Raw genomic sequence first — 16,860 nt, forward strand, 5'->3', positions numbered from 1 at the left:
TCGCCGCTGAGAGTGGGTGTAATACTGAGGAACTGATCACCTCTTTCCACCAGGGTCTATCTAACTCCATGAAGGATGAACTGGCCTCGAGTCCCTGATAACGATGGAAATCTGGATTGACAACCGCCTTCGGTCGGTCTTTTTTGTTGTTGTTTTTTTTTTAAATGTGCCCCCTTTTTCTCCCCAATTTCGTGGTATCCAATTGTTAGTAGCTACTATCTTGTCTCATCGCAACAACAATGTGTTGGAGGAAACACTGTGCACCTGGCAACCTTGGTTAGCCCGGCCCACCACAGGAGTCGCTGGTGCGCGATGAGATTTGTCGTGATGAACGTGGTACCTTAGGGCGTTTGTAAATTGCTCCCAAGGACGAACCAGACTTGTGGAGGTCTACCATTTTTTTTCTGAGGTCTTGGCTGCTTTTTTAAAATTTTCCCATTATGTCAAGCAAAGAGACACTGAGTTCGAAGGTAGGCCTTGAAATACATCCACAGGTACACCTCCAATTGACTCAAATTATGTCAATTAGCCTATCAGAAGCTTCTAAAGATATTATGAATTATAAATGAAATAATCTGTCTGTAAACAATTGTTGGAAAAAATACCTGTGTCATGCACACAGTAGATCTCCTAACCGACTTGCCAAAACTATAGTTTGTTAATAAGAAGTTTGTGGAGTGGATGAAAAACTAGTTTTAATGACTCCAACCTAAGTGTATGTAAACTTCCGACTTCAACTGTACATGCACTTATAAATACTCATACATACATACAGTGCCTTAAAGTATTCGGCCCCCTTGAACTTTGCGACCTTTTGCCACATTTCAGGCTTCAAACATAAAGATATAAAACTGTATTTTTTGTGAAGAATCAACAACAAGTGGGACACAATCATGAAGTGGAACGACATTTATTGGATATTTCAAACTTTTTAACAAATCAAAAACTGAAAAATTGGGTGTGCAAAATTATTCAGCCCCTTTACTTTCAGTGCAGCAAACTCTCTCCAGAAGTTCAGTGAGGATCTCTGAATGATCCAATGTTGACCTAAATGACTAATGATGATAAATACAATCCACCTGTGTGTAATCAAGTCTCCGTATAAATGCACCTGCACTGTGATAGTCTCAGAGGTCCGTTAAAAGCGCAGAGAGCATCATGAAGAACAAGGAACACACCAGGCAGGTCCGAGATACTGTTGTGAAGAAGTTTAAAGCCGGATTTGGATACAAAAAGATTTCCCAAGCTTTAAACATCCCAAGGAGCACTGTGCAAGCGATAATATTGAAATGGAAGGAGTATCAGACCACTGCAAATCTACCAAGACCTGGCCGTCCCTCTAAACTTTCAGCTCATACAAGGAGAAGACTGATCAGAGATGCAGCCAAGAGGCCCATGATCACTCTGGATGAACTGCAGAGATCTACAGCTGAGGTGGGAGACTCTGTCCATAGGACAACAATCAGTCGTATATTGCACAAATCTGGCCTTTATGGAAGTGGCAAGAAGAAAGCAATTTCTTAAAGATATCCATAAAAAGTGTTGTTTAAAGTTTGCCACAAGCCATCTGGGAGACACACCAAACATGTGGAAGAAGGTGCTCTGGTCAGATGAAACCAAAATTGAACTTTTTGGCAACAATGCAAAACGTTATGTTTGGTGTAAAAGCAACACAGCTCATCACCCTGAACACATCATCCCCACTGTCAAACATGGTGGTGGCAGCATCATGGTTTGGGCCTGCTTTTCTTCAGCAGGGACAGGGAAGATGGTTAAAATTGATGGGAAGATGGATGGAGCCAAATACAGGACCGTTCTGGAAGAAAACCTGATGGAGTCTGCAAAAGACCTGAGACTGGGACGGATATTTGTCTTCCAACAAGACAATGATCCAAAACATAAAGCAAAATCTACAATGGAATGGTTAAAAAATAAACATATCCAGGTGTTAGAATGGCCAAGTCAAAGTCCAGACCTGAATCCAATCGAGAATCTGTGGAAAGAACTGAAAACTGCTGTTCACAAATGCTCTCCATCCAACCTCACTGAGCTCGAGCTGTTTTGCAAGGAGGAATGGGAAAAAATTTCAGTCTCTCGATGTGCAAAACTGATAGAGACATACCCCAAGCGACTTACAGCTGTAATCGCAGCAAAAGGTGGCGCTACAAAGTATTAACTTAACGGGGCTGAATAATTTTGCACGCCCAATTTTTCAGTTTTTGATTTGTTAAAAAAGTTTGAAATATCCAATAAATGTCGTTCCACTTCATGATTGTGTCCCACTTGTTGTTGATTCTTCACAAAAAAATACAGTTTTATATCTTTATGTTTGAAGCCTGAAATGTGGCAAAAGGTCGCAAAGTTCAAGGGGGCGAATACTTTCGCAAGGCACTGTATGTACCAGTCAAAGTTTGGACACACCTACTCATTCAAGGGTTTTTATTTATTTTTAGTACTTTATACATTGTAGAATAATAGTGAAGACATCAAAACTATGAAATAACACACATGGAACCATTTCGTAGCCAAAAAAGTGTTAAACAAATCAAAATATATTTGAGATTCTTCAAAGTAACCACCCTTTGTCTTGATGACAGCTTCGCACACTCTTGGCATTCTCTCAACCAGCTTCATGAGGTTGTCACCCGGAATGCATTTCAATTAACAGGTGTGCCTTGTTAAAAGTTAATTTGTGCAATTTCTTTCCTTCTTAATGTGTTTGAGCCAATCAGTTGTGTTGTGACAAGGTAGGGGTGGTATACTGAAGACAGCTAAATGATAGTCCATCATTACTTTAAGATGTGAAGGTCAGTGATTCCGGGAACATTTCAACAACTTAAAAGAAAAAGAGAAAAGTCAGAACAATTCTCAGTCAAAAACAACAGCCAGAACAAAACCTCTGTATTCTTTCAGGTCCTCTAACACTACACAGCCCATTCAAATAAGAAAAGCTTGATGATGAGTTGGTTCTTTGAATCAGCTGTGCTCGGGCACAAACCAAACCCTCACCCAGAAAACACATCCACAAACACAATCCTTTATAATACATGCAGGAGGAAAAAACCCGAAAGTCAAGACACATTCAGAGTGTCTGGGGACTACTGTCCCATCATGTATTGGGCCTTCATCTGTCCTCTGTTCCACTGTTCAGTCTATATCTGTCCTATGTCCTACTGTTCAGCAGCCTACATCTGTCCTATGTCTCACTGTTCAGCCTACGTTCTTATCTCCTGTGTGTATTATCTCATGTCTTTTCATGTGTCTTAACTGGGTAAAACGCTTTCCACACTGGGAGCAGTGATGAGGCTTCTCTCCCGTGTGCGTCCTCTCATGTCTTCTCAGGTCCCCTAACCAGGCAAAACTCTTTTCACACTGGGAGCAGTGGTATGGCTTCTCCCCTGTGTGTATTCTCTCATGCTGGTTCAGTTGTCCTTTCAGCTTAAAACTCTTTCCACACTGGGGGCAGTGATGAGTCTTATTTCCTGTGTGTGTCCTCTCATGTCTTTTCTGGCTCGCTAACAAGGAAAAACTCTTTCCACACTGGGAGCAGTGGAAATGCTTCTCTAGCTTCTCCCCTATGTGTATTCTCTCATGCACTTTCAGGTATTCTTTAAGGTTAAAACTCTTTCCACACTGGGGGCAGTGATGAGTCTTATTTCCTGTGTGTGTCCTCTCATGTCTTTTCAGGCTCGCTAACAAGGAAAAACTCTTTCCACACTGGGAGCATTGGAAAGGTTTATCGCCTGTGTGTGTCCTCTCATGTCTTTTCAGGCACCCTGATGAGGAAAATCTCTTTACACAAAGGGAGCAGGGGTAAGGCTTCTCCCTTGTATGCAGTATCTTATGCTCTTTCAGACTTTCTAACTGGGTAAATCTCTTTCCACACTGGGAGCAGTAGTAAGGCTTCTCTCCTGTGTGTATTCTCTCGTGTATTTTCAGGCTCCCTAACTCGGTAAAACTGTTTTCACACTGGGAGCAGTGGTAAGGCGTCTCCCTTGTGTGATTTATCTCGTGTATTTTCAAGCTCCCTAACACTGTAAAACTCTTTCCGCAAAGGGAGCAGTGATAAGGCTTCTCCGCTGTGTGCAAAGTCTTGTGGCCTTTCAGGTCCCACAACTGGTTAAAACCCTTTCCACAGTGGGAGCAGTGGTACGGCTTTTCTCCTGTATGTATTCTCTCATGCCGCTTCAAGTTTCCTAACTGGTTAAAACCTTTTTCACACTTGGAGCAGTGGTATGGCTTTTCTCCTGTATGTATTCTCTCATGTGTTTTCAGGTCCCCTAACTGGTTAAAACCCTTTCCACAGTGGGAGCAGTGGTGTCGTCTTGCTGGTTTGGACGTCTCTGGTTCCTCTGAGTCTGGTCTTTCTCCTGCAAAATACATAGTGTTTCTTTAAATAGAGACCTGAATGAAACCTCCACAACTATCTTGCGAGGAGGTTGAATTCAAATCAGATCCCTCAATATTATTATTTGACCCTGCTGGTCATCTATGATCGTTTGAACATCTTGGCCATGTAGTGTTATAATCTCCACCTGGCACAGCCAGAAGAGGACTGGCCACCCCTCAGAGCCTGGTTCCTCTCTAGGTTTCTTCCTAGATTCCGGCCTTTCTAGGGAGTTTTTCTAGCCACCGTGCTTCTACATCTACATTGCTTGCTGTTTGGGGTTTTAGGCTGGGTTTCTGTATAGCATTTTGTGACATCGGCTGATGTAAAAAGGGCTTTATAAATACATGTGATTGAATAACCCGAGGCCAGATTACAAAAAAAAATCTAATTTAAAAGAATCTTGGTGTAATTTGAATAAGTAGGAGTCATTTTTTACTTTTCCAAAAGCTGAAGGTTGACTGAAAATGACTTGCATTGCTACAGGAAGGAGAAGAGGAATCATGGCATTGACAAACTATATTTAGTGGAGCCAAATCTTTTAGCCCATTCCAACTCTAGTGGAGCTGTGGTGGTAATGAGCTGTGTAGTAGCCTGTATTCTGGTTATCTGTGGTAGTAATGAGCTGTGTAGTAGCCCTATCTGATTATCTGTGGTAGTAATGAGCTGTGTAGTAGCCCTATCTGGTTATCTGTGGTAGTAATGAGCTGTGTAGTAGCCCTATGTGGTTATCTGTGGTAGTAATGAGCTGTGTAGTAGCCTGTACTCTGGTTATCTGTGGTAGTAATGAGCTGTGTAGTAGCCCTATCTGATTATCTGTGGTAGTAATAAGCTGTGTAGTAGCCCTATCTGATTATCTGTGGTATTAATGAGCTGTGTAGTAGCCCTATCTGGTTATCTGTGGTAGTAATGAGCTGTGTAGTAGCCTGTACTCTGGTTATCTGTGGTAGTAATGAGCTGTGTAGTAGCCCTATCTGATTATCTGTGGTAGTAATGAGCTGTGTAGTAGCCCTATCTGATTATCTGTGGTAGTAATGAGCTGTGTAGTAGCCCTATCTGATTATCTGTGGTATTAATGAGCTGTGTAGTAGCCCTATCTGGTTATCTGTGGTAGTAATGAGCTGTGTAGTAGCCCTATCTGGTTATCTGTGGTAGTAATGAGCTGTGTAGTAGCCCTATCTGGTTATCTAATAGACCTAGGCCAACGACGCATCATTTATTTCCTCAGCTTTCCTCCACTGTGGCCTCAGTTTGCCTTTCACTCCTCATTGAATTTTTCCATCTTGGTATTGTTTTCTCAATCTCACTTCCTGTGAGATTTGTCATTCCGAATATATATATGTGATTGACAAATAGCATAGAATCAGACTTTCCAAAATTATTCACATTTTAAAAGCTGCAACATTAGGATTTTAAAACACTTCATTAGAACAGTTTGGAAAATACTAACTTGAATTTTGTCTTAATACTGTTATGATATTTAAATTAGTAGGTTATTTTTTGGACGTTTGGTTCCAATTGGGGGCGGGGCTTGCATGCATCATTTCTGTCTTGATAATGCTTTGTTATAAACGTTTGTTCAAATTTCTCATGTGATTTTCATATCTTGCTATTGTTCCTTCTCTCTCTCATTATTACTTGAGGGTTCCCATGTTTTAGGTTATTCAAAAATAACTAACTTTCTGATAAAGCCTAGAACCCTGTTAGATGTATTCATTGTTTGATCATGAAATCTAACCGGCATTAAACTGAGTGTCTTAATAGACCAAGTCGTATCACCGCCCCCAGGTGGTGAAGGTAGGAAACAACACATCCACTCCGCTGAGCCTCAACACTGGATCAAATGGAGAGAAAATAGAACATGTGAGCAATAAGACACCCGAGTGTCCGCTATAAAAATAGACTTCAGCTATTGGCCCGGATCATCCAATGTTCAACAGAGAAAATAATAATTTCTGATTGGATATTTTGCACTCTTTTATACAGACCCCTTGACTTTTTCCACATTTTGTTACATTACAGCCTTGTTCTAAAAAGGATTACATTTATTTTACTCCGATTTTTATTCTACACACAATACCCCACAATGACAAAGCGAAAACAGGTTTGTATACATTTTTGCAAATGTATTTAAACAAAATCTGGAACTGATTTACATAAGTATTCAGACCCTTAACTCAGTACTTGATGAAGCAGACTCACTCTACCCCTGATACCAAGTTAATTTTTGTTAAGGTCGGCAGGTAGCCCAGTGGGGAGGTTAGATCATTGGACCAGTAACCGAAAGGTTGCAAGATCAAATCCCTGAGATGAGGTAAAAGGTAAAAATCTGTCGTTCTGCCACTGAACAAGGCAGTTGTTGTTGAACCCACTGTTCCTAGGCCGTCATTGAAAATAACATTTTGTTCTTAACTGACATGTCTAGTTAAATAAAGGTAAAATGTAAAAAATTAAAAGGTGCGAAAATGAACTAAACGATTTGGTTTCTTTTTGATTAGGGAAGATTGAATAAGCGTACGTGAAACTGTTTGCTTGGAATAATTTGTAGCTGTCGTTTCTATCTGAGCATTAGAGAACCCCCGACTCAGTTTCCCCTCACAGAAAACACGCGCTACCGTAAAGTGTCGTCTATTCACTTAAAATAAAATTCAGGCAGAAACAGATGCATGGGTGGCTTGACCGCCTTTTGCGAATTACGGCTCATTTGACCAAATCAAATGTAATTATATAGCTCTTCTTACATCAGCTGATATCTCAAAGTGCTTTGTTCCACTGTTTTTAAAACAGCACTTACTGGTGTTAATCAGATCTCCAGTCTCCTCCAACGGGACAGTAATCTCCCCCTCCTTCATTCCCTCTTTCACTCTTAAAGATTCTTCCTCTTCTTTCACCGTAACTTCTTCCTCTTTCAATGTAAATTCTTCCTCTTTCACGTCTTTCTCCTCTTCTTTCACTGTAACAGCCTCATCCTCTACTTCTTGTTTAACTGTAACAGTCTCACCCTCTACTTCTTGTTTAACTGTAACAGCCTCCTCTTCCTTCTCCTCTTTCACGAGAACATCTTTCTCCGTCCAGCAGACCTCCTCTTCTTTAGCAGGGAGGGAGTAGCTTAGTGAACTCATGGTCGAGGATGTTAGAAAGTAAGCTAGTTAGCATTAGCCTAATGTTACTTAGCTAGATGGCTAACAACGTAAATAGTAAATTAAATAGAGTAATTTGTAAATACGCAGACAGTGTGTTTAAAACACTGAGGTTAATATACACAAAAATGGCCAAAAGGCTTCAATGTTATAGTTTTATGTTGGCTAGCACGCTACCGAGGTGGCTGAATTGCTGTTGTCGAAAAAACATCCCGTCCACTACATTATACGTCACGGAAGAGGCGTCACCTGAAAGACTCATCGCCACCTGCTGACTGGAGTGAGTAACACAGTTGAACAAAAACAATATTCTGGAAAACGTAAAAAAAATAATTGTTAAATAATAATTGTTAAATAACCAGTTCTCTTACTTCTTACATATATTAATTTCCTCTACGCAAATGTAGAGGCTGAATAGGGATTTGTACATTATGAATAAACCCTGTTAGGAATCAAATCAAATCAAATGTATTTATATAGCCCTTCGTACATCAGCTGATATCTCAAAGTGCTGTACAGAAACCCAGCCTAAAACCCCAAACAGCAAGCAATGCAGGTGTAGAAGCACGGTGGCTAGGAAAAACTCACTAGAAAGGCCAAAACCTAGGAAGAAACCTAGAGAGGAACCAGGCTATGTAGGGTGGCCAGTCCTCTTCTGACTGTGCCGGGTGGAGATTATAACAGAACATGGCCTAGATGTTCAAATGTTCATAAATGACCAGCATGGTCAAATAATAATAATCACAGGCAGAACAGTTGAAACTAGAGTAGCAGCATGGCCAGGTGGACTGGGGACAGCAAGGAGTCATCATGTCAGGTAGTCCTGAGGCCTGGTCCTAGGGCTCAGGTCCTCCAAGAGAGAGAGAAAGAGAGAATTAGAGAGAGCACAATTAGATTCACACAGGACACCGAATAGGACAGGAGAAGTACTCCAGATATAACAAACTGACCCTAGCCCCCTGACACATAAACTACTGCAGCATAAATACTGGAGGCTGAGACAGGAGGGGTCAGGAGACACTGTGGCCCCATCTGAGGAATCAACCCTGTTAGCTTAACCCCAACCCTAACCTTAACCCCATAAACCCAACCACTAGCCTAGCTAATGTTAGCCACAACAAATAGAAATTCGTAACATATCATACGAAATGGAGTGTCTCGGCTTTACACGTAATTTCAATTAAAATTACAATTGAACCAAAGTGGAATAGACCTTGAATTGACGTCTGTGCCCAGTGGGTTGCCAGTTATAAATATCTTTGATAGTCTAGTGTCTGGCTACCAAAGCAAGCCAGCTAGCTACTAGCAAAGTAAATATGACATTAAATGGGACAACCAGCCATATCCGAGAGAAGTGCGTTTAAAACACAGCGGCAAATATACGCAGAAAGCGCTGTAGCCATTTCCTGCAGTCATTTATGCTGCAATTATTTATTTATTTACATTTATTTCAGAATTTCGTTGTAAATAAAGGCTCATTCAAACATCCCGACAAAAATCTGGTGTTTCTATGTCAAACAGTTTTGTTATATTTCTTCTGTGATGTATATAGAGTGTAATAAACAAACCCAAAACGTGTCTTCTTTTTGTTGTTGTTGCCCATAAACCATGTATGTGAGATGTATACTTTTCTTTAAGAGTATATTTGTTTTGAGACGACCAAGAATCACTCTGTGTGACCCTGATTTAGCCCCCTTTGCAGTAAAAGGTGAAGAGCTTCAATGTTTCGGCTCTGTTGGTTACCGAGGTAACCGACCAGCTGTTGTTGAGGAAGCGTCCCGTCCACTAGATTATACGTCACACTGGCCACACCATTTACTACCGACTGAAGTTGGTAAATGCGCTGAACTAGGAAACTCAAACATTCCTGACTTGCTGATTAGTTGAACGCAAGTTTCCTAGTTCCGACTAGCACGTGAACGTGGTAAAAATCTTTATTTTATTTTTTATTTTCAGACAAAACTTTTATTTTTCATGTATTTTTATTTAAACTATATGGATACATACAAAAGAGAAGCATGTGTTGATCAGAACAGATTTTTAATGAGCAAGTTTATAAAACATAGGCTACTATACTACACATCTGCATTTAGGATATCAATAATCAAACAGATCATCTCACAATATGCAGCTGGTTCTATACTGCTCCTACATAGTATAACAATACATCATGTATATAATGAACAGACTAGGTCTATACTGCTCCTACATGGTGTAACAATACATCATGTATATAATGAACAGACTAGGTCTATACTGCTCTTACATACACATCATGTAGATGTATATAATGAACAGACTAGGTCTATACTGCTCCTACATGGTGTAACGATACATCATAGATGTATATAATGAACAGACTAGGTCTATATCATGGTGTAACAATACATCATGTAGATGTATATAATGAACAGACTAGGTCTATACTGCTCCTACATGGTGTAACGATACATCATGTAGATGTATATAATGAACAGACTAGGTCTATACTGCTCCTACATGGTGTAACAATACATTTTGTAGTGTATATAATAACAATACATTTTGTAGATGTATATAATGAACAGACTAGGTCTATACTGCTCCTACATGGTGTAACAATACATTTTGTAGATGTATATAATGAACAGACTAGGTCTATACTGCTCCTACATGGTGTAACAACACATCATGTAGATGTATATAATGAACAGACAAGGTCTATACTGCTCCTACATGCTTGCCACAGATTGCGTGCAAGGATTCAAAATCATCACAGCACAGCTACATCATTCCATACATCAGATGGATGGGGCGGCAGGGTAGCCTAGTGGTTAGAGCATTGGACTAGTAACCGGGAAGGTTGCAAGTTCAAACCCCCGAACTGACAAGGTACAAATCAGGTACAGTGAATTTGTTCTTTAACTGACTTGCCTAGTTAAATAAAGGTAAAATAAAAAAAATAAGAGAACTGACTAAACATCTCACCAATTGCTCTGCCAGGTACAATGGAAAGCTTGTCAAAAATCTGAAAGAAGCAGATGAGCAGAAGAAGCCACACCAGATGGGACACCAATGTAGAGTTGGGCTGTATATTGTGATTAAACAGTGAAATAAGACCTGTACATGTGACGTTGTTTGTTACTTTTTTTTTTTAAACTACTACTAAGTACATTCACAACTATTTTAAATACATCCAAATAATTTTAATATTTATTATTGTACTGTCTTTCAAATTCTTAATATGATATGTAGTTGAAGAATTTGTAAATGCATTCCTTTATTCAACTGGTTGTTTTTTCATATCTAGGTGATGTAAACACTGGTTTTGAAATGAATGAAGCCCTGCTCCAATGGTGTCTTCTACCTGTGTGTGTCTCTCATTTTCTTTCATGCCCCTTAACTGAAGAAAACCCTTTCTACACTGGGAGCAAAGGCGAGTCTACACTCATGTGTGTGTTCTCTCGTGTGTTTTTAGGTGCACTAACTGAACAAAACCCTTTCTACACTGGGAGCAAAGGTGAGGCTACACTCATGTGTGTCCTCTCGTGTGTTTTTAGGTGCACTAACTGAACAAAACCCTTTCCACCCTGGGAACAGATGTGAGGCTTCTCTCCTGAGTGTGCCCTCTCGTGCATTTTTAGATTCCCTAAATGGGTCAAACTTTTTCCACACTGGGAGTAGTGGAAAGGCTTCTCTCATGCGTGTGTCATTTTATGCCTTTTCAGGCTCACTACCCAGTTAAACCCCTTTCCACACTGAGAGCACTGGAATGGTTGTTCTCGTGTGTATTCTCATATGCTCTTTCAGATGCCATGAGTGAATATATCCCTTTCCACACTGAGAGCATTGGAAAGGCCTCTCTACTAAGTGTGTTCTCTCATGTGATTTCAGGTCCCCTGATGAGAAAAATTTATTTTCACACTGGGAGCATTGATACGGCTTCTCTCCAGTGTGTGTTCTTTCATGCACTTTTAAATGCCCTGACTGTCCAAAACTCTTTCCACACTGAGAGCAGTGATGAGGCTTCTCCCCTGTATGTGTTCTTTCATGATCTTTCAGCTTCCCTCTCTGGGTAAAACTCTTTCCACACTGGGAGCATTGGAATGGCTTCTCTCCTGTGTGTATTCTTTCATGGTCTTTCAGATGTGATGACTGGATAAATCCCTTTCCACACTGGGAGCATTGGAAAGGCCTCTCTACTAAGTGTGTTTTCTCATGCGATTTCAGGTACCCTGATGACAAAAATTTATTTTCACACTGGGAGCATTGATATGGCTTCTCTCCAGTGTGTGTTCATTTATGCACTTTTAAATGCCCTGACTGTCCAAAACCCTTTCCACACTGAGAGCAGTGATGAGGCTTCTCCCCTGTATGTCTTCTTTCATGATTTGTCAGCTTCCCTCTCTGGGTAAAACTCTTTCCACACTGGGAGCATTGGAATGGCTTCTCTCCTGTGTGTATTCTTTCATGCTCTTTCAGATGCGATGACTGGATAAAACCCTTTCCACACTGGGAGCATTGGAAAGGCCTCTCTACTAAGTGTGTTTTCTCATGTGATTTCAGGTCCCCTGATGAGAAAAATGTATTTTCACACTGTGAGCATTGATACGGCTTCTCTCCAGTGTGTATTCTTTCATGCACTTTTAGATCACTTGACTGTCCAAAACCCTTTCCACACTGGGAGCATTGGAATGGCTTCTCCCCTGTATGTGTTCTCTTATGTTGTTTCAGGTGCCCTAACCGGATAAATCGCTTTCCACACTGGGAACAGTGGTGGGGTCTTGCTGGTTTGGATGTCACTGGGGCCGATTCCCCTGTAGGACTCTTCCTAGTGTCAGAGTGAGAGTCTGGCCTCTCTCCTGTCAAAGACAAACATAGTATTTGGTTAAAACCAAATGAATGAAACCTACACATGATAAAAATGTCTTATGCGGTTTAATCAAGTCTAGATTCCTCATTAGAAAAGAAGTAGTTTGGATCCTGAATGGATCCTGAATGCTGATTGGTTGATACACATTTGCAATAATCCACTGGTAATACATGTTAACAGTTCCATTTTAATTATCCCAAAAGATCCACTGTCCCACAGCCCAGCAAGCCATTTATAAACTAATCTCCACTGTCCCACAGCCCAGCCAGGCCATTTATAAACTAATCTCCACTGTCCCACAGCCCAGCCAGGCCATTTATAAACTAATCTCCACTGTCCCACAGCCCAGCCAGGCCATTTATAAACTAATCTCCACTGTCCCACAGCCCAGCCAGGCCATTTATAAACTAATCTCCACTGTCCCATAGCCCAGCCAGGCCATTTATAAACTAATCTCCACTGTCTCACAGCCCAGCAAGGCCATTTATAAACTAATCTCCACTGTCCCACAGCCCAGCCAGGCCATTTATAAACTAATCTCCACTGTCCCACAGCCCAGCCAGTCCATTTATAAACTAATCTCCACTGTCCCACAGCCCAGCCAGGCCATTTATAAACTAATCTCCACTGTCCCACAGCCCAGACAGGTAATTTATAAACTAATCTCTACTGTCCCACAGCCCAGCCAGGTAATTTATCAACTGTATCTCCACTGTCCCACAGCCCAGCCAGGTAATTTATAAACTAATCTCCACTGGAAGAAAAGCATATAAGCATACGGTCATCATTAACCCATGGCTACTAGCCTACCATTTGGTTTGGAACAGAGGGACATCATTAACCCATGGCTACTAGCCTAACATTTGGTTTGGAACAGAGGGACATCATTAACCCATGGCTACTAGCCTACCATTTGGTTTGGAACAGAGGGACATCATTAACCCATGGCTATTAGCCTACCATTTGGTTTGGAACAGAGGGACATCATTAAACCATGGCTACTAGCCTAACATTTGGAACAGAGGGACATCATTAACCCTTGGCTACTAGCCTAACATTTGGAACAGAGGGACATCATTAACCCATGGCTTCTAGCCTAACATTATTATCAATACACTATAAAGGACTGTTTCAAACCTGTGGATTGTAAAGGACTGTTTCAACCCTGTGGATTATTATCAACACACTATAAAGGACTGTTTCAACCCTGTGGATTATTATCAACACACTATAAAGGACTGTTTCAACCCTGTGGATTATCATCAACACACTATAAAGGACTGTTTCAACCCTGTGGATTATCATCAACACACTATAAAGGACTGTTTCAACCCTGTGGATTATCATCAACACACTATAAAGGACTGTTTCAACCCTGTGGATTATCATCAACACACTATAAAGGACTGTTTCAACCCTGTCGATTATCATCAACACACTATAAAGGACTGTTTTTTTGTTTGTCTCAGGTAAAGACAATAACTATTCTCGGTCTTAAATTTTATAGATTATTTACATATTAGCGTATCTAAGGATTAATTATAAATGTTGTTTGACTAAGTTTGGATAAGTTTATGAGTAACGTTTGGGGTTCATTCATTTGTATGCATTTTGATGAAGGGAAATCGGTGGATTATTGACTGAAGGGTGCCAGCTGAACTGAGTTTTTATGGATGTAAAGAAGGACTTTATCGAACAAAATGACCATTTGTGATGTATCTGGGACCTTTTGGAGTGCCAACAGAAGAAGATCCTCAAAGGTAATGCATATATTATATCGCTATTTCTGACTATCGTGTCACAACTGCCTAATTGAAATCTGGGTTTCATGTTTTTGTATGTGGGGCGCTATCCTCAGATAATCACATGGTTTGCTTTCGCCGTAAAGCCTTTTTGAAATCTGACACCGGGGCTGGATTAACAAGAAGTTAAGCTATTTTGATGTATTACACTTGTATTTATATGACTGTTATTAAATATTTATATTTCTGTTGTTTGAATTCCATGTGTTTTTTAATAGTTTTGATGTCTTCACTTATTATTATTCTACAATAGAAAAGTCCAAATTAAAAAAAAAACTTCAATGAGTAGGTGTTCTAAAGCTTTTGACCAGTAGTGTAGAATAATATATTTGTAGATCAGATGGTAATGAGGCAATACAGACCACATTGAAGTGTCTGGAGTTTAGTGTGCCTGTTCTAGAGTCTTGAAAAGAGAGGGGGGTTGACTGGGACAGGCAATGTAACATCCATAATGTTTTTAGGAAAAGGTTTTGTAAAACAAGCACCTTACATCAGATCATCTTGAAACTTTCTCTCTAAAGCTAACTTTCATCAAGGATTTATATGGTCTATTGGTTTCTCTCTAAAGCTAACTTTCATCAAGGTTTTATATGGTCTACTGGTTTCTCTCTTTTCATTGGCAGAATCCTTTTTCAGTGTTATGATATTCATAACATCCATATACACTACTCTATCTTCCTGTCAACTAACAGAACTCTGCTGGTTGTCCTGGTAACAGATACCAGTCCACCTTCCTGTCAACTAACAGAACTCTGCTGGTTGTCCCAGATACCAGTCCACCTTCCTGTCAACTAACAGAACTCTGCTGGTTGTCCTGGTAACAGATACCAGTCCACCTTCCTGTCAACTAACAGTACTCTGCTGGTTGTCCTGGTAACAGATACCAGGTCAACTAACAGAACTCTGCTGGTTGTCCTGGTAACAGATACCAGTCCACCTTCCTGTCAACTAACAGAACTCTGCTGGTTGTCCTGGTAACAGATACCAGTCCACCTTCCTGTCACTAACTTCTGCTGGTTGTCCAACAGATACCAGTCCACCTTCCTGTCAACTAACAGAACTCTGCTGGTTGTCCTGGTAACAGATACCAGTCCACCTTCCTGTCAACTAACAGAACTCTGCTGGTTGTCCTGGTAACAGATACCAGTCCACCTTCCTGTCAACTAACAGAACTCTGCTGGTTGTCCTGGTAACAGATACCAGTCCACCTTCCTGTCAACTAACAGAACTCTGCTGGAACACTGTGAAGTCCATGGAGAATAAGAACACCTCCTCCCTGCTGCCCACTGCACTGAAGATAGGAAACACTGTCACCACTGATAAATCCACCATAATTGAGAATTTCAACAAGCATTTTTCTATGGCTGGCCATGCTTTCCACCTGGCTACTCCTACCCCGGTCAACAGCACTGCACCCCCCACAGCAACTCGCCCAAGCCTTCCCCATTTCTCTTTCTCCCAAATCCAGTCAGCTGATGTTCTGACAGAGCGGCCAGTCTATCTTCCTGTCAACTAGCAGAACTGTGATGGTTGTCATGGTAACTCATACCAGTCCATCTTCTTGTCAACTAACAGAACTCTGCTGGTTGTCCTGGTAACAGATACCAGTGGGCAGATCTATTGTATTTGTTCAAACTAAACTACAGCACTTACTTTGATGAGTCAAATCTGATCCTTTCATCTCTTCTCCACCTCTCACAGTTCCACTCAGCCCCGTTGTTTTCCTGCAGTCCACCAGCAGCACAGACAACCTCTTCATACCCAGCAGTAAGGTGCTACTGGGAGAGGCACGACACGGGGACTCCGGGAGGGAGGAAGGGCTAGCGTTGTCCTGGTAACCATAAAGAGGGGACACAGACACATATCATTATGGATGCTGATGTCACTGTTGTCATAAAGTGCTTTACAGAAACCCAGCCCCCGATAGAGAAAGCTGTATGCTAGACCAGACCAAGCTGTACCATCTGGTGTTCTGATCTGGAGAGACTCTTCTCTGCCTCGTCAGCATCAGGATGTTGTTGAGGCTCCCCAGAGGATCCAGGATAGTCGTGTCTCTCTCCTGTGTGAACAATCATAGGGTCTTACAAGAGGCATTAATATCTCTGAACAGGGCCTACAATTTAATGAGAAGATTAACGAGAAGTGTATCTTTAAAATGGTGGATAATACTTGTATGTTTGAGGAATTTTAATAATGAGATTTCTGTTGTTTGAATTTGGCGCCCTGCAATCGCTAGCATCCAGAACGATCCCAGAGAGGTTAAGGACTGTTTCAACCCTGTGGATTATTATCAACACACTATAAAGGACTGTTTCAACCCTGTGGATTATCATCAACACACTATAAAGGACTGTTTCAACCCCGTGGATTATTATCAACACACTATAAAGGACTGTTTCAACTAGAGGTCGACCGATTATGATTTTTCAACGCCAATACCGATTATTGGAGGACCAAAAAAGACAGAGTGACGTTTGAAACACTATTAGCGCACACCCAGCTAACTAGCTAGCCATTTCACAATAATCTACAGGGTTGAGTTTTTTCAATTCAATAACGCCATAGAGATTTCAATCGGATCGGCCTGTCTTACCTTATAGGCCTAACTCAAATACTACGGACCTAATAAACGCCATAGAGATTTCAATCGGATCGGTCTGTCTAACCTTATAGGCCTAA

The 16,860-nt window shown here is 40.9% G+C and overlaps 1 protein-coding gene across 3 annotated transcripts; it reads right to left on the bottom strand.

The window, feature by feature from the left end:
- Positions 1-2,677: 2,677 nt before the first annotated feature.
- On the bottom strand, positions 2,678-16,387 carry LOC121843272 (zinc finger protein 239-like). 3 transcript variants are annotated; one of them, XM_042312877.1, is made up of 3 exons: positions 16,143-16,387; positions 15,835-16,012; positions 2,678-4,370 (listed from the first exon to the last, which is right to left on the bottom strand). In XM_042312877.1, exons 1-3 carry the CDS (start codon positions 16,254-16,256, stop codon positions 3,211-3,213), a joined length of 1,452 nt encoding a protein of 483 aa, XP_042168811.1. In that variant the 5' UTR covers positions 16,257-16,387; the 3' UTR covers positions 2,678-3,210. The 3 variants fall into 3 exon arrangements, with proteins under 3 accessions (XP_042168811.1, XP_042168810.1, XP_042168812.1); XM_042312878.1 differs by lacking the exon at positions 2,678-4,370 and adding an exon at positions 10,153-12,368 and having other exon boundaries at positions 16,143-16,356; XM_042312876.1 differs by lacking the exons at positions 15,835-16,012; positions 16,143-16,387 and adding an exon at positions 7,182-8,007.
- Positions 16,388-16,860: the final 473 nt, after the last annotated feature.

Source organism: Oncorhynchus tshawytscha, unplaced genomic scaffold (assembly GCF_018296145.1).
Source record: "Oncorhynchus tshawytscha isolate Ot180627B unplaced genomic scaffold, Otsh_v2.0 Un_contig_11876_pilon_pilon, whole genome shotgun sequence".
In the NCBI taxonomy this organism is placed as follows: Eukaryota; Metazoa; Chordata; class Actinopteri; order Salmoniformes; family Salmonidae; genus Oncorhynchus; species Oncorhynchus tshawytscha.